General features: G+C 43.5%; 1 protein-coding gene across 2 annotated transcripts in view; it reads left to right on the top strand.

Moving 5' to 3' along the window:
* The first annotated feature begins 817 nt into the window (after positions 1–817).
* ADAM17 (ADAM metallopeptidase domain 17) overlaps positions 818–17,053 on the top strand; it is a 38,749-nt gene continuing 22,513 nt past the window's right edge. Inside the window, exons 1-6 of one of the 2 annotated variants that reach the window (XM_069975715.1) lie at positions 818–955; positions 4,021–4,347; positions 7,812–7,944; positions 8,309–8,442; positions 8,663–8,751; positions 8,974–9,139. In XM_069975715.1, the coding sequence (XP_069831816.1) occupies positions 4,215–4,347; positions 7,812–7,944; positions 8,309–8,442; positions 8,663–8,751; positions 8,974–9,139 (655 nt within the window). In that variant the 5' untranslated portion in view covers positions 818–955; positions 4,021–4,214. Of the gene's footprint in view, positions 956–1,566; positions 1,588–4,020; positions 4,348–7,811; positions 7,945–8,308; positions 8,443–8,662; positions 8,752–8,973; positions 9,140–17,053 lie in introns of those variants that run through there. The other variant, XM_069975717.1, reaches the window with a different exon arrangement.

Below are 17,053 nucleotides of genomic sequence, written 5' to 3'. Positions count from 1 at the left end.
TGACAGCAGGACAGCCATGTAGTGACAGCAGGGCAGCTATATAATGACAGAAGGACAGCCATTTAGTGGCCAGGTGATAGGTGACAGCAGGACAGCCATATAGTGACCAGGTGATGGGTGACAGCAGGACAGCCATATAGTGACCAGGTGACAGCAGCACAGGTATATAGTGACAGCAGGACAGCCATGTAGTGACAGCAGGACAGCCATATAGTGACAGCAGGACAGCCATGTAGTGACAGCAGGACAGCCATATAGTGACAGCAGGACAGCCATGTAGTGACAGCAGGACAGCCATATAGTGACAGCAGGACAGCCATGTAGTGACAGCAGGACAGCCATATAGTGACAGCAGGACAGCCATGTAGTGACAGCAGGACAGCTATATAGTGACAGCAGGACAGCCATATAGTGACAGCAGGACAGCCATGTAGTGACAGCAGGACAGCCATGTAGTGACAGCAGGACAGCTTTATAGTGACAGCAGGACAGCTTTATAGTGACAGCAGGACAGCCATATAGTGGCCAGTAGTTATGATCTGAATTTCATAAGAAAGAAATTAACCGCAAAAATTAAAGCTGCATTTTCAAGGGGGTTAATAAGAAGTGCCTCCTCCCTGCTGGCCGCACACACAATGCTCACACACTGTGTCACACATGCCGGGACTTGCACACGCGGGATAACAGAGCAACCACACGACTCCGCAAGCTCAAAAGTGATCCCTTACGTAAACTACGTACGCTTACCACATACCTTACGCCAGACTGATCACATGCCTCGGGTGCGCTTTCACAGGAGCGCAAGGATATCCTGTGGCATAAAGTTCCGGTTCTGTGTAGGAAGAGGAGACTTGTTGCATGATTGTGCTTCATACCGCAGGCGAGTAGTGAGTGTGTGTGTATCCGTGCGCCGGGTCCTCCGCTCTGCGGGCACATCCGGATTCACAACGAGAAGGTACGTAATGGATTATTACGTGTGATCGCCGTTATGGCGCTGCTCTATACCGTAGTGTGCCTGTTAACCCTTTAGCTGCTCTACCAGTCTCGCTTCCTCTTAGCTGGGATGGTGATAAAGGGCCGGGCTGCGCCGGGGACTTATTGTGCGGTTTGTTTGGTGTCACTTCCTATAGGAGTCAATGGAGATGTCACATGACTGTCTCTTAGCGTGCAGATTGGGGCAGGGCTGCTATAAGGTAAGGGGTATATGGACCTTATACGGGGGTCCCAAATCTTGCTTTCCAGCTGTTGTAAAACTACAACTCCCATCATTCCCTTACAGCTGGTTATTGAGCTGCGGATAGGGGGACACTGCTATAAGTATTTATATATAGATAGATATAACTTGCAGTGAATATTGGCGTCTGATCACTTTGTCCCCATTGAGTTCGTACTCCTCCAGCATCCATGTTTCTGAAGGAGTCCGTCCAGATGGTTGTTGGCTGTGAACCTGCCCTGACAGCTGCTCCCATGTACCAGGACTTGGCGGACGTTCTCATCCAGCTTGGCCGATCACCGGTCCCGGACCATAGACCGCTGCCTGTGTGATGGACGCCATCACCTCGAAGTCTCCGGCCTGTGATTTCTATGGTACGATGGAGATAAGAGGCTGCCGGATTTATATATGGCTTATCTCCGGGGAAATAGGTGAAATCTAAGTTATAGGGGTCACGTATATCTGGGGACCCAGCGGCCGTCTAGCGTACATACACCATTTTATTACCTGGCTATACCATATAGTACATAGCTCTGGCGGCATGTCCCATTTCAGCCTATGAGGGCACAGATAGGATGTTGAATGGTCTTGTTGCCCCGGGGATGGCTCCAGATCGCTGGACAGACCCTTGCTGCAGTGATGGGGAAGCTGCCACCTTTCAACTACAACTCCCATCATGCCTTGGTAAGACACAGATGACAAACTGAAGCAATAAGGGCGGATATACTAAAACTGTGTAAGGGCTCTATTACGTGGCCGGATAGCTTGTAGATTGGCGCTTGCTTACAGAACCTTTTACAATGCAGGGAGGGCTGGATGAATGGTCGGCAGATAGCTTTTGACGCCCTTTCCTACCATTAGAGATGAGTGAACCTTGTGCACGCTCAGGTTGGTTTGAACTTGTACACTCGGCATTTGGCTGAAGAAGTTGGATGCAGCCCTGAGGAGTCCTGGGAAACATGGAGACAGTCATAGACCATAGACTGTATCTATATTTTCCAGGACTCTCTAGGCCTGCATCCAACTTCTTCAGCCACCATCAAATGAGTCGAACCCAAGTGTGCCGGAGGTTCGCTCCTCTCTAGCTACCATCGCTCATCACCTATCATATGGGAGGATATGCGGCTGATAGCCAGTGATTTTTATTTTTTTGCAAGGTCAAAATGACCTGAGCAGCCGATGGGCCCTTTGGTTGTTTGTTGGTTTATCGTTGGTCCCATTGTACAGGGTGATGAGTAGAGATGAGCGAACCTCGAGCATACTCGAGTCCATCCGGACTCGATCGTTCGGCATTTGATTAGCGGTGGCTGCTGAAGTTGGATAAAGCCCTAAGGCTATGTGGAAAACATGGATATAGTCATTGGCTGTATCCATGTTTTCCAGACAACCTTAGAGCTTTATCCAACTTCAGCAGCCCCCGCTAATCAAATGCCGAAAGTTCGGGTTCGGATCGACTCGAACCCGAAACCGGTTCGCTCATCTCTAGTGATGAGTATTAAAGGCCCCCATAGTATGACCACAAGTCCTGGACTATCTGCAGGTTACTGACATCAGTATAGATAATTATACAGACTGACATCAGTATAGATAACTATGATCCATGGTTACGACGGAACTTCCGCTAATCTGCTAGTGACACCAGCTTAAGGTGTACCTGACACGTTAAAAAATTTTTTTTACATGTCTTCCAAAAATTAAAACAAAATTTGATTAGTCAGGTGTTCAGACCCCAACTAATCTCCCAAATAAGTGGAGGAGAGAAGCGCACAGCTGAGTGCTTCTCTCCCCTCTCTTTTTACTCTCCATTTTAAGTCCGTCATACACTCTTCTTCCTATTTGTTTTAGCGATCGGTTGGATTCTGAACACCAAGTTCAAAACTTTTGCCAGATCTCTACCTACTCATGACTATGGCTGCTTTACAGATTCCTGTTAGTTAGTAAAATCCGCAGTCATTTATAGTTGAATGTTTGAACTTTTTTTTAGGTTGTTTATGTGCAGATATTCATCCATGTGTGTTTGGTATTTTTACAACCTAACAACCCATACTGTAAATTTATAGCATACCTTATAATGACTGGTGCATGACCTCAACTCCCTGCACTGCTTTAGGACTGATATAGATCACTCTTTTTTATGGACATCAGTCCCATAGCACTGAATGGTCTAACCAATTATTAGACAGAGCTGGGAGAAGCACTTGACAAGGCGCTTCACTCTCCGGTCATTTACAATCTCAATCCCCCTGGAGGAATTAGTCCCTGTAGCGGGGACTGTCCAGGGAGAGTGCTTAGTTGAGCTCTTCTCCTACCTCTATCTAACAAACACTTAGGGCCCTATTCCACCAGACAATTATCGTTCAGATTATCGTTAAATCGTTCGAATCTAAACGATAATTGTTCGGTTGAAATGCAGTTAACGATTAACGACCAAACGAGAAATCGTTGATCGCTTTATAAGACCTGGACCTATTTTTATCGTTGCTCGTTCGCAAAACGTTTGCATTGAATAAGAAATCGTTCGGTCGTTCGCAGTAGATACGAACGCAATAGCAAAGAAAAAAACGATCGCAAATACAATCATAAGTAACGATTATCGTTCCATGGAAATGAGTGAACGTTTTAAGGTCTTTCGCAATAGCGGTCGTTTGCGATCGTTAACGATAATGTGAACGATAATCGTCCGGTGGAATAGGGCCCTTAGACTGATCCAAACATTTGCCATATACCTAGAATCTGATGATCAGCGAGGATGGATGTCCATGACGTGCTTGTATTTCTCTCACTGTGCCTTGTTCTTCTCTCTCCAGACAGGCGATATAACTATGGTGGTAACGTCATCTTCTTACATATCCTCGAAAACGTGAAGGAAATGTTTTAAGGAGAGAAGTAGATGGTCTGGCTTGTCATGCGGATTACTCTCCTGCGTACATTGATGGTGAATGGACCTGTTGGACATTGACTATTTGGAGTTTTGACCTTTGGTGCTCGTTTAGAAGACGAGATGGATTCCTGCGGGTCTTACAGATGCCTCAATGTGGCTATGGTTCTGTATCTACTACTATTGGTATCGCCAGGACTGCCAAATGCTGAACGAGTACCGGCGAAGAACCAGTGGGATAATTCTGGAATAAATGGTAAGAACTGCATGGTAATAGGTGTGTATGTATATATATATGTGTGTGTGTGTGTGTGTGTGTGTGTGTGTGTATATATATATATATATATATATATATATATATATATATATATATATATATTATAATATATCCACGCTAAAAGTATGTAGGGGTTAGAGGATGTGCTGCTGATTCTGGTTTGAGTATTGTCTAAACCAGACGCAGTTGTAACAGAAGTTGTAGCTGTGATCTGGTTTTCACTAGTCATGCTGGACCCGAAAAGAGCCAATACCCTAATGCTACATTTACATGAAGCGATAATTCGCTCAATTGTTCCTTTAACGACTTTGAAGCAACAATTTGTTTTTTCATAATGATCAGTGTTTAGACTAATAAATCGTTAGAAAAATCGTTATTGCGATCGTGTTTAAGATCGCTTAAGCCCATCTCACACATAGGGTGAATCTTTGAAAGACTGTGTACACGAACATGTTTAAAGATCAAAATGAACGATTTAATGCGATCGTTATTGAGAAAATTTGAACGATAATCGTTCCGTGTAAACGCAGCATTAATGTTCCCACAAAGTTGGAAGCGACAATTGTCCATAAGTTGTTGGTATATGGAAGCATTAAAGGGGTTATCCAGCGCTACAAAAACATGGCCACTTTCCCCCTACTGTTGTCTCCAGTTTGGGTGGGGTTTTGAAACTCAGTTCCATTGAAGTAAATGGAGCTTAATTGCAAACCACATCTGTACTGGAGACAACAGTAGGGGGAAAAGTGGCCATGTTTTTTGTCTCCAGTTCAGGTGTGGTTTGCAATTAAGCTCCATTTACTTCAATGAAACTGAGTTTCGAAACCCCGCCCAAACTGGAGACAACAGTAGGGGGAAAGTGGCCATGTTTTTGTAGCGCTGGATAACCCTTTAAGATCTCCTATTACAGAGTTTATACGAATCCTTCAGAAACACCCCACGTAGTGTTATCCTTTCTCCACCAAACTACAGCTGGCTCAATGCAGTCAGGCCGGTACTCCTGACGTTCTCCCAGACTCATCCGTCAGATACCAGATAGAGAATTGGGATCTGTCACTCCATAGAACAAATGTTACTCCTCCCTATCCAACACCTGGCATTGTGCTTGGTCATGTAAGGCTTGCATGCAGCTGCTAAGCCAAGGAAGCTTATACTATGAAGCCATCGGTGGGAACAGGGTTTGTGCTGTTTAGATTAGGTTTGGTCTCTGCATTTATTGAGTGTTGGGGCTTTTTATGTACTAAGTGACTCCGCTCTTTAAGGCAGCCTGCACTGGTAGGGCTGGATGTTTTACTCCTATAGCAGTGGAAAGCTGCATGATGTGAATACTATATATACTGTATAAGTAATCACATCCAGCCATATAGATGTACTACAAAGACCTCCACACGTTATCCTACCGTATGCTGGTCTTGTAAAATTATACATTATATCACAGTTTTGGAGACAAGAGCCTCATGATCAGAGTTTCTGGATTATCAGATGCTGAAGGAAAGGATTTTATTGTGGCTTTTTTTTACCGCATAAATAAAAGTACAGAATATCCAGGATCAGAAGATGCACAGCTTTCTTGCAAAAACAGCGCCACCCCTGTCCTCAGGTTGTGTGTGGTATTACAATTCACCTCCATTCATTTCAGTGGGACTGAGAACAGGAGTGGTGCTGTTTCTGAAAGAAAGTGTCCATGTTTTTCTAAGCCTTGGTAATCCCTCTAATACATCAGTTTAGAGTGTTAAAGTTAAAACAAGTTATCCGCTCATTTCAGGATTTCATGGTCCTTTATCACCAATTACACGGATATCCCAGACCGCACCGCACTGTACTGTACAGTCGGGTATTCTTCTATGTTACCACATACTTTCAGTGAAGTACTACTACTTTAGTGGCATGTGTATCTGTAGAGATGTCCTATATTCTGTGGATTTCTTCTGAATTTTTTTTTTTTACCATAAATTTACAATGCAGATTTGCTGTGGAAACACAATTTTGGATTTAAAGCACCATTTTTTTTTTTTAATTTACAATTTTGCCGACTGAAATCCAGTGTTGAATCCATATGTAAAAGCCCTGTAAGCTGTTTGGCCCCCTCACTGCATAGTAATTGGGGCTGGAAGCAGACAGCGACGCTCATTACATAGTGGCCAGACCTGGTTACTGCAGCTTGGCTTCTATTCGCCAAGATCTGACCTGCAGTAATTTGGCGCCATAAATGCGTCATACGACCTAAAAACTTTAAGGAAATCCGTTGTGATACTGTGTACTTTTACGGCCTATCGATTTTCTGGTACCCTATTCGCTTGTTAGCCCGGCAGCTAACAAGTTAAGTAGGCTTTGACTAACAGTACACAGTATACTTAAAACTGGCCTAAAGGCAAAACATTTTAAAAAATGCTTAAAAAAAATTGAAAGTTTGAGGCACGGGTGTAAAGTAGAATTGGCCCAGTTGCCCCTAGCAACCAATTCTACCTTTCATTCCTCACAGATTCTTTGTAAAATGAAAGGTGGAGTCTGATTGGTTGCTAGGGGCAACTGAGCCAGTTTCACTTTAGACCATGATTGATAAAACTCCCCCTTTGTAAAACTAGTGTGAACCCGGCCATACAGTCATTGGTTTTTTTCTGTTGTCGAGCAGACTTGCCGTACTGTGGGAATATTACTGGGGAGAATATTGGCGTAGTAAACGCTCGTATAATTCTTTTATACAAGGGCGGATTTATTGTTTACCGCATATTGTGGTTAACATGAAGCGCGGGAAGTAATGAGGCCGTGGGGATAGCGAGCGCGCCGTATATTTAAGAAGCAGAGGATGGCTGGCTGACAGGCATGATGGCGGTACTAGCGGGAGCCGTAATTCTTAGCACAGGAAACTTAAGCCTCTTCCCACTGACAGAAGGCACGAGAGATGAAGTTGCCGGCTGAAAGGAAATCTTGGCAGACGTTCTGCGGATTGTGAGGTGATTGATTGGAATCCATATACAGGGGAAGCGTTTAAGGTGGAATATTCTTCCTTTATCCACAGTATTGTTGTTGGCGGTGTGTCATCACACCAAATAGCCATCCACATAAAGGAATATTTCCTATCCAGTGTTATGTGATGTAACCCTACTACAGTCACCATCACTTCTCTACTGGGAACTATGGTCATCAACTTATATCGCTGCGCACATTTCTTATGGGTTCCCAAGTCTTCCAGATCAGGAGACAACACTGTATTATCTGTAAAGTTCACATAGGGCAACCCAAAAAGATCAAGAATAGGGCCTACAATTACTATATTGCGGTCATGCATGCATCATAGGAAGCTGTGAGTCTGCGATAATATAAAGATTTACTATATCACATATTTCTTACCAAATCATGTATGTAATATGGTGGATGCCTGGTACATGTGTCCTGATGACCCTGCTTTATAAACCTTACCATTGATATACAACCTTTTATCCCAGCAAACCTTGACTCCATGTTGTCAGAGTACGATGTTATCTCATTGTCTGGAATCCAGCAGCACTCCATCAGGAAGCGGGATCTGGAGACGCAGTCTCAGGTGGAGAGAATGGTGGACTTCACTGCCCTGCACAGGTAACCCACATTGTACACTGCCATATCCCAACATTACAAGTCTGAGCATCTATGGGAACTGTCTTTTCAACAAACTTATAATAGATTCATTGAATATGCAAATAATATCTTATCAGACAAAAATGCTTTTTTTTTTTTTTTTGGCCAAAAGCAGGACTGAAATCCTTAAAGGTGCAGATCTTTCCATTGCAGTTTTACTATGTTGGTTCCCTTCCAGTTGCCATGATGGCCTTCAGTTTTTGCCACAGTAAGGTTTAGAGGGCTTATACTGTATGTTCCCGAGCAGTCCCTTTTTTAGTAAATTTTCAGTTTTTTTTAATGTGCAATTTTTTATTTTTTTATCTTCGCATTTTCTATTTTCCAGGCATTTTAAGTTGTACCTAACCTCAGATGCGGATCATCTGGCTGAAAATCTAAAAGCAGTGGTCATGGATGGGAACGGCAAAGGGAAAGAGTATTACGTAAAGCGATCGGACTTCTTCACTGGACATGTGGTTGGTAAGTAGGCGCTGTATGATCAGTACATTCCCAATGCCTGTTTCAATGGGACAATCTAATATTCCAATATACATATACATTTACGTTCAAATTCTATGCAAATGTCAGATTGGAACCCAGTAGTCTAAAGCTGCCAAGCAGCAGCGCTAACCACTAGGCCACCATGAAGAGGAGAACCCCTTTAAGGATGCAGCCATACTTACTGATGTGTTTATTGTAGGGGAGCACAATTCAAAGGTCATAGCGCACATCGGCGATGGCGACTTTACGGCACGGATCACAACCGATGGGGAGGAATATAACATTGAGGTAGGACTCAATAAGCACATATGTCTGCCTCAATTGTGCTGTTTTTAGTATATATTACTATTGGTGTCACTTGTATTTAGAAAACTGAGACCTTCTAGTCATTTCTCTTTTTTTTTTTTCAAGAAGTTTTTACAACAGTACAATTTTGTGTACATCTGCATATGTATCTGCTAGCTCAGTTACTCATAGAAGTAATGACTTTTTTTTTTTTTTTTCTTTCAGCCACTATGGAGGTTTACAGGGGGCGGCTCGAGGGATAATCTTCTGGTCTACCGATCTGAAGACATCCGAGAAGTGTCTCGTCTCCAGTCCTCCAAAGTGTGCGGATATGTCCAACCTGAAGCGGACCTATTCAGAAACCAGGAGGGGGCGAGAGAAACACACAAAGGTAGCTGATGCCTCAATTCTTGTCATTACTGGTGAATTTTTCAGTGTGCGATTACATGGGTACTGATCAATGTCCTGGCTACGATATTCTCTCAGCCATAATACATGAAACATGAGAGCTGGACCACCTGTTTGTCAGCTGATTTAAAATATCAAGTCTTCCAGTACAGCTGCTGTATGTCCTGCAGGAAGTGGTGTATTTCAGTCTGACACAGTGCTCTCTGCTGCCACCTCTGTCAATGACAGGAATTGTCCAGAATAGGAGATTTTCTATGTGGATTTCATTCTGCTCTGGACAGTTCCTGTGACGGACAGAGATATCCCTTTACAAAGAGAATACTGTCCTGGAATTATACAACAATACAATGTCTGTGCAGAAATACAATATATATTATATCATCCTTCTATTTCTGTATAAATGAAAGCCCCTTTAATGGTTACTTAATAAAACAAGTGTTTTCAATCTGCGGTCGCCAGAGATGTAAGTACCGCGGAGCAGCTTAGTTGGCGTTGTGACGTCTTCTCCAGAAGTGCACGGGTTGCTTATTCTCTGCCTCTCAGCAGGGATGATGAAGGTGAAAAGTGAAGGCTTGAGATTCGCAGTGAGTGCTGTGCTGCCCACCCCCTCCTCCTCGGCTGCCCACTCACATATAATAAAGAACAGCTACTGCGTGGGGAGAATCCTGCGCCTTGGCTCCTGTGCAGCAGGGGAGCGTCTTCTCTGTGTGGGATCATGTACAATTCCATGCACTGCGGCTCTGCCCGAGGAGGAGGAGAGGCACCGCCATGGGCATTAAAATAAAGTAGGAACCAGAATGAATGATGGTGTTTTCTATGCAGATTACCATTAAGAATACTGAATGATCTGTATATAGAAGAGCGGCCTTGCATTCTGGGCTGTATTTTTTATCAGGATTGTGATGCGTTATATATGCGTTACACCAGTCCTGTGTAATAATCACTGTACGTGGTAGTATCATAGAAATCCTCAGTTTAACTGCATTTTAATGTTTCACTTGTCACATCTTGTTGCTGCCCTCGGGGCCCTTTTTGCAGTTTTGGGAAGGTATAGGGAATGCTTTTGGATAGAAGAGAGGATATTTTGTGGATCCTTGACCACCTTCAGATGGCCTATAGTCTGCTAGAAGGAGCCAAGGGGCCCTCAGTCTCTGGATATATTGGGGTCTCAGAGGTGGGACATGCATTTTTGGTATATCCTATCGAGATGGCAATACCACTTTAAGTTGCACCATTATTTGATTGATTCCAGGGATTATCCAGAATAAGAAAAACACAGCTACTTTCTTCTGAAAACAGCACCGTCCTTGTCCCAGGTTGTGCGTGGTATTATAGCTCTGCTCGATTCACTTCAAGGGTACTAAGCTGCAATGCCACATACATACTCAGGACAAGTGTGGCGCTGTTTCTGGAAGAAATCAACTATATTTTTGTGATTTTGAATAACCACTTTAAGCCCAGAGTAAATGCCCTTTTACTCGGGCCTATCTCTGGGGGGCTGTGGCTGCTCAAACTACAATTAAGCGTGTGGCCAGGCTGGATTGTAGCGGAAGCCCATTAACTGCACCATCGTTGGTCACACATCCCCTTTTTACACAGGGCAGCATGCGGTCGAATGAGTGGCACAAAAGATCCAATCAGCCATCAGACGATGGCATTGATCGGCCAGTGTAAAAAGGGGTTGAGCTGGAAGCTGTGCCCTGCTGCCCATTATCTCTTCAGCAGTATGTAATGCATGGCCATGCCAAGCCCTTTATCTACTAGAGTCTATGGCAGCCATACAGAAGGGGAGGGTATACTTTAAAGGAATTATCCAGGGCTAGAAAAACCACAGCTAATTTCTTGAGAAATAGCGCCGCCTTGTCCTCAGTATGTGTGTGGTATTTTAATTAATCTCCATTCACTTCAATGGAACTATGGTACAAAACCCCACACCCAAACTGAGGACAGGCGTGGTGCTGTATCTGGAATAACGCAGCCAGGTTTTTATAATCTTGGATAACTCCAGCAAAAAAAAAAAATTTCTTTCAAATCAACTAGTGTCAGAAAGTGCCAGAGATTTGTAATTTACTTTGGTTGTATTCTTTCCAGTCTGGAGAGCAGGAGAGGTTTGCTATAGAGATTTGCTACTGCTCTGGATAATTCTTGTCACAGACAGAGGTGGCAGCAGAAAGTGTGGTACTCGACCAGTAGTTGAGCTAAACATGACGCCAATTCTGTGGTGTGCGGCTAGGGATGTTACTTGTCATGACGCCAGTGCTAGTCCAGCACACAGGTGTGATGTTGGTACCTGTTTTGTAGATGGCTGGTTTGTGTCCCCAAATGGTCGGTAACCTGCCAGGTTGTGATGGGTCCCTTGGGCTCTTGTCACGGGAGTCCTGAATGGCAACTGAACCACACGTGCTGTCTGTACCGCCACCCACAGAAAAGGGGAAAAATTACCCAAGGTGTACGGTGCTGTGTGTATAGGTGCCTCATGTGTATAGGAGATGACCAGTAGTCCCAGTAGTATAAAAAATAGAACAGCTTTACTGTCAGTGGCTTCAATATAACAATACCTGTTTTACAAGTAGCTAAATCTTCACACAGACTTTAGTGCTTGACCTTTTGTGCTTGAGAAGAGATGAGAGAGGTAGTTGTGGCGGTGCTTGTAAGGTACAGTGGAGTAGAGTAGAACAGCGTAGAGGAGAAAAGTTGGCCAGAGGAACCCCAACCCAGTGTAGCAATGTACTCTGCCGGAACCTGGAGATATCTCTTCAATAGTGAAGTGTTACTTGTACTAGTGTATACAAGCCCCAGCCGAGGTCTCTGAGGGGTCCCAGTTACCTGCTTTGCACGATGGGATACATAGACCTTCTTTACTGTAACTTTGTCCTACCGAGGCTAGTTCCTCTTGTTTCAGGATACTGCCCTGCTCTGTTCTGACGTTTTCCTGGCGTGGGCCAGGGAATTCATTGGTGATCTCTCCCTTTAAGGTGCTTAGCACTGCATACTGAACGTATTGGTAGTAGCAAAAGAATTGTTGGCCTCTAACTGGATCTATACACTTGTGTGACTAGACTAAACCAGCTTGTCTCCAACAGGGGTCCTGGTATAAGCCAATCTTTCATCTCTGAGAATCTAACCAGGACTGAACTGCACTTCCTGCACCAGTGTAAACTCCTCCTCCTACAGGGGCCTGTATTGTGCCTTACTGTGAGTGGTGGGGATAAGTGTGTGCAGGAGAAAGCGAATAGGTTAGAAAAAAAGAGCACCTCCTTTAGGTCAGAAATATACACATGGTATACAAGAAACATTAACCCATTACAGTCTTCAGCTGTGTGTATATATATATATATATATATATATATATATATATATATATATATAGAAAATTTGAAAATACTGACACCTAGTGATGAAACTTTAGAATACCTCATCACTACTTTAACCTGAGAGAAAAGGCCTTTTGACAGGTGCACAGGAGAGACAAAAACACCCGTGGTGGGACACCACAAGAGCAATGTGTTAGACTTGTAAGAATACATCACTTCCTGCAGAACATAAAACAGCTGAAAAGTACTAGAAAACTGGAGACTGGAAACACTTTTGCACTTTCTGCCATCAGTTGATTTAAAAGAGGAAAAAAAATCAATAAATGATGAAGAAATCCTTGTGGAAATAATGTATATAGTAGTTCATGACTGGTGACTAAAGTCCTATGCTTATTACTTGAATGTCTTATATGTGACCTTATAAGTGCTACTTTCCCCTGTACCCTTTCCTCCATTGGCGTCCTTCCATTTCCTCATTCATCTATGTTGGTAATGTTACAACCTATTGCCGCCTTTTCAGGTTCTTGCCTTTTACTCTTCATTCATTCTCCTCCAAATCAAATACTACGGAAATCACTTCCACGGCTTATTATCAAGCACTGTTTCATTGTCAGTTTCCTCTGTGTATCATGCCTTCAGGGCTGTACACATAGTCGAAGTGATCTTTTACATCCTAAGATTATTCATGTGACTGCGGATCACCCGGACCTGTCTGCTTTAGTAAATACTTAATCCCAATTCTGGGTCACATCCTCTCATTACTCTGCATCATGTCTTTCCTTTTCTAATTTCTAAATAAATTGACAACTGGGTGTTACTATTTCTATTGTCAAAGAGGCGGGAGTCTGAAATTGTCCAATCAGTGCTCAGAGTATCTGTGTATAGAAGGACCCCCCCCCCCTAATCTGGTTGTCAAGTTATAAGTAATTATGTAGGAGGAATAACTAAGATCCTGGTGGAATGGGCTTGTATACTGAAACTCCATTTTATTTGAAATCTATGAGGATATCTGAGGACATCTATTGCATTCAGCCAGGAGGACACCCCCTGTTATTGTCAGTGAGGATTGGACTGATCAGTCGCTCAACACATATACTAAGGATAGGAAAATGATATGGTTATTTTGTAGCGCTCAAGTGCTGACCTGTTACCAAGAATCCCCATTCATTTTGCATAGTGTTAATGGCTTAATTTTCGTAGAAAACAGGTTTATGGGTTTAGTAATTAGTAATGGTGTTTACTTTCATGAAATACTGGAATATACAGATTACAGGGAAGAGTTCTGAAGAGTTTACTTGCGTAGTACGGCGCCATCTGGTGTTCAAATTGTATAGCAGTGTGCACATCCACCAACTAAGCTAAGTGCTGGAGGACACACATTCTCAGTGACTCCCCTCAGAGCTAGGTTTGTGTATAAGGATCTTCTGCTCCCTACAGAGCACAGAGAAGGATCAGAACCTCTGCAGTACATGGCAGGAAAACTGGAAAGACCCCATATGCAGGGGAGGTAATAAGTTGCTATATTGTCAGCTTCCAGAGGGAGAAGGAGACTTTTGCTCAGAACCTCCGATCATTACCAGGGGGGACATGGGGACACAGAAAAGGATGAAACCTTTGTTCTTTATGTGAGGGACACTGCAAATGTTCCCCTGATAAGTTCAGCCTAGGAGAGAAATTTATAAGAGCAGAAAATCCACGTAGACGGGAAGGTCTCTTTGTTCTTCACTAGAAATAGACTGCCTGGTCAAGGTCAATTAGCTTCTACACAAGTGCTCAGCTCCATCGGTATAAGATGCTCCTGGCAAGACGCCCTCGGGTTCCTTAGCAATGTTCACAAGGAATGAATCATCTGAAGTGTTGGCTGAAGCCGCTCATTAAGGAACATGTACTGAGCTCTCATAGCCGGCCAACCGGTGCCGAACGCTCTGCTACTGCTCCCCACTCATCCTAATAGAGAACATGCTGACTTTTCAGAGGACCGACACAACCTGAAGGACTTCTTCTATCCGTACTCTGTATAACGTATCTTTATGACTCCCATGTGGATTCTAGTGAGCGGCGTTCACAGTGGCGTGTGCAGAGCTATATGGAAAGATTTCTTTGTTACGGCATTGTTCACACAGGGGCTTCTTGTGTACTTTAAGGAGTGTGGTTTCAGCGGCAGGACACTATTCTATAGAGTAACGCTGAGGGAAGTGTGTATGAGTTGTGTTATTTCCTTGCACAGCGTGTGTCATTGCTTTCAATGGAAGTGATACAATAATATACGCTATTGTAAATGTACAGAGATATATCCCATGGTAATAGAAATAGTCTAAAATAGTAAATTTTGTAAATAGATGTAGTTACAAAAAATAAAATAAAAAATCCTCCACTGATCTTCACTTCCTCCTCCTGACTCGGTACACAGGAAATGCCTGCTCAGCCAATCACTGGCGTTGTGTGATGCTGGATGTATTTTTAGGGGACACTGACCAGTCCCATTGAAGTTAATAGGATCCGTCAAGGTCACAATATTTTGATCTGTAAATTGTGCTGTTAGTTATACTAGTCTTGCCTTTCATCCTCATGACGGGAGAAGCTCCTAACCGAAGTGACTGATCCTCCTTCTACAGAAAATCTTTATTTTTGTAGTCTGAATTTTCCAGGAAAGAGGAAATATAGTCATGAAAACGTGACCGAAATAACTTTGTTTGTAGTTGGCCGATATTCTCCATTTCCTACTATAGTAATATATTCAGCTGGAAACTCCAAATAACCTTCAGCTTCCTGCTCTGAGATCACCATCTTAGGCAGAGGTTATATTCTTATAGGTGTTTTATTATGGGATATTTGTAGGCTATTTAAAGGGATAAATGTCAAACTTGCGCTCCTCGAGCTGTTGCAAAACTACAATTCCCTTCATGCCTGGTGTAGTTTTGCAACAGATGGAGGGGGTGCAGGTTCTAAAGGATACATCCTATTACTTTCTGACATAGATTTGGCTGGTATATCATTGTGGGAGAGCTAACATAGGCGGTGTGTATCTGTATTGATTGTCATCAGCTTTTCTCAGGAACAGATATAACCAACAGCAGGATATGTGACAGAAGAAGAGGACGTGAAGTCTGAACAGGCTAAGTAGAGAGCTTTAGCTTCCTGAGACGTCTGCCAGGGATGGCGGTGCTGGCTCATTCCCTGGTGTAGACTATACAGATCTGACCACAGAGCGGTGACGTCAGTGATGAATCACTAGAGCGGATGATATGTATACATGCTGGCTGATGGCAGAATGAAGTGACCTCATACATCCCTCTTCTATCAGTTATTACTAGATGTTTTTCTATACCTTAAGTCAGGAATTGGGAACCTTGGCCCTCCAGCTGTTGCAAAACTACAATTCCCATTATGCCTGCTTTGACTGTCCAGGCATGATGGGAATTGTAGTTTTGCAACAGCTGGAGGGCCGGAGGTTCCCTATCCCTGCCTTAAGTGAATGCTCTGTGACATTGCATCTTAGCACAATGCTTACTTATAATGGACAGAAGTAACGCTCTTGCTACTCTAGCGTCGTAACATACCATGTCAAAATTTTTTTTACAGTCATTGCAAGGTCCACCCCTTCCTGCTGGACATATAGCAGGTGATAAGTACTGGAAGCTTTTTTATTTTATTTTTTTAAATGTAATTTACAGAGTAGCCATTTAATGGTACTGCCTGTCACAGTACCCCTCTAAATGTCTTCTTTCACTATTGAACTCAAAAGTAATATGGTCTTATTGGCAGAAAATAATATTTGCAGAAAATATATTTCCACAGATTTTTTTTTTTTTTATTCACGCAAAAAAAAAAAAAACAACTTGATAACTCGCTAAGATTAGCGATAAGATAGCTGTCATTTGGCATCTATCACACCTTGATAAACACATGCCCTCAAAAGGACTATAAGTCGCTGCCAGACACCCCCAGACTATAAGTCGCTGCCAGACACCCCCAGACACACAGGATTGTGTTGATGTACATGGCTAATGGCTAAACGGCCGATAATCGCTGACATGAACGATGATGATCGTTGTCTGTTGAAAGATGTTGTAAGACAAATGACTTAGATAGCAACGATCTGCTGCCTTGGCTTCGTGTAAAATGAGCGGTGGCAGCAGACCACCGCTATCTCCTATCGGCTGCCCGGACAATCTAAAGATCTGAACCCCACCTGGGGAGCCCCCCTTGCACTCACCTGCTCGCTGTTATTGCGTGTAATAGCGCCAGCAGCGAGTGGGTAGGGGGTTGGCGCTATTACACAGGTTGGCGCTCACTTGCTCCCTCTGATCGCCATGTAATAGGGACTTAACATTTCACAAAGTGAAGGGGTATCATCCCGCGTCTGTGAGAATAAAGGGGCGACAGCCCTGGTTTAGTAGCGGATGTCCCGGCATTCATACACACCAATCACAAAGGCCTAGTATATCCTGTGCTGTCACCTTGTTAAATGGGAATAATCCTCCTTTAAGTCCTCATAAGCCAGGCGGGAGCCTCACAGATAGGCCATGGGCGCGCAGAGATCTTTGAAGAATAGGTCTTGTGGAATAGAGCCAGGGAGATTC

The sequence above is a fragment of the Dendropsophus ebraccatus genome, chromosome 6, assembly GCF_027789765.1.
Source record: "Dendropsophus ebraccatus isolate aDenEbr1 chromosome 6, aDenEbr1.pat, whole genome shotgun sequence".
Classification (NCBI taxonomy): Eukaryota; Metazoa; Chordata; class Amphibia; order Anura; family Hylidae; genus Dendropsophus; species Dendropsophus ebraccatus.
The sequence above is the reverse complement of the archived record's forward strand: the minus strand, read 5'-3'. Positions and strand labels throughout refer to the sequence as shown.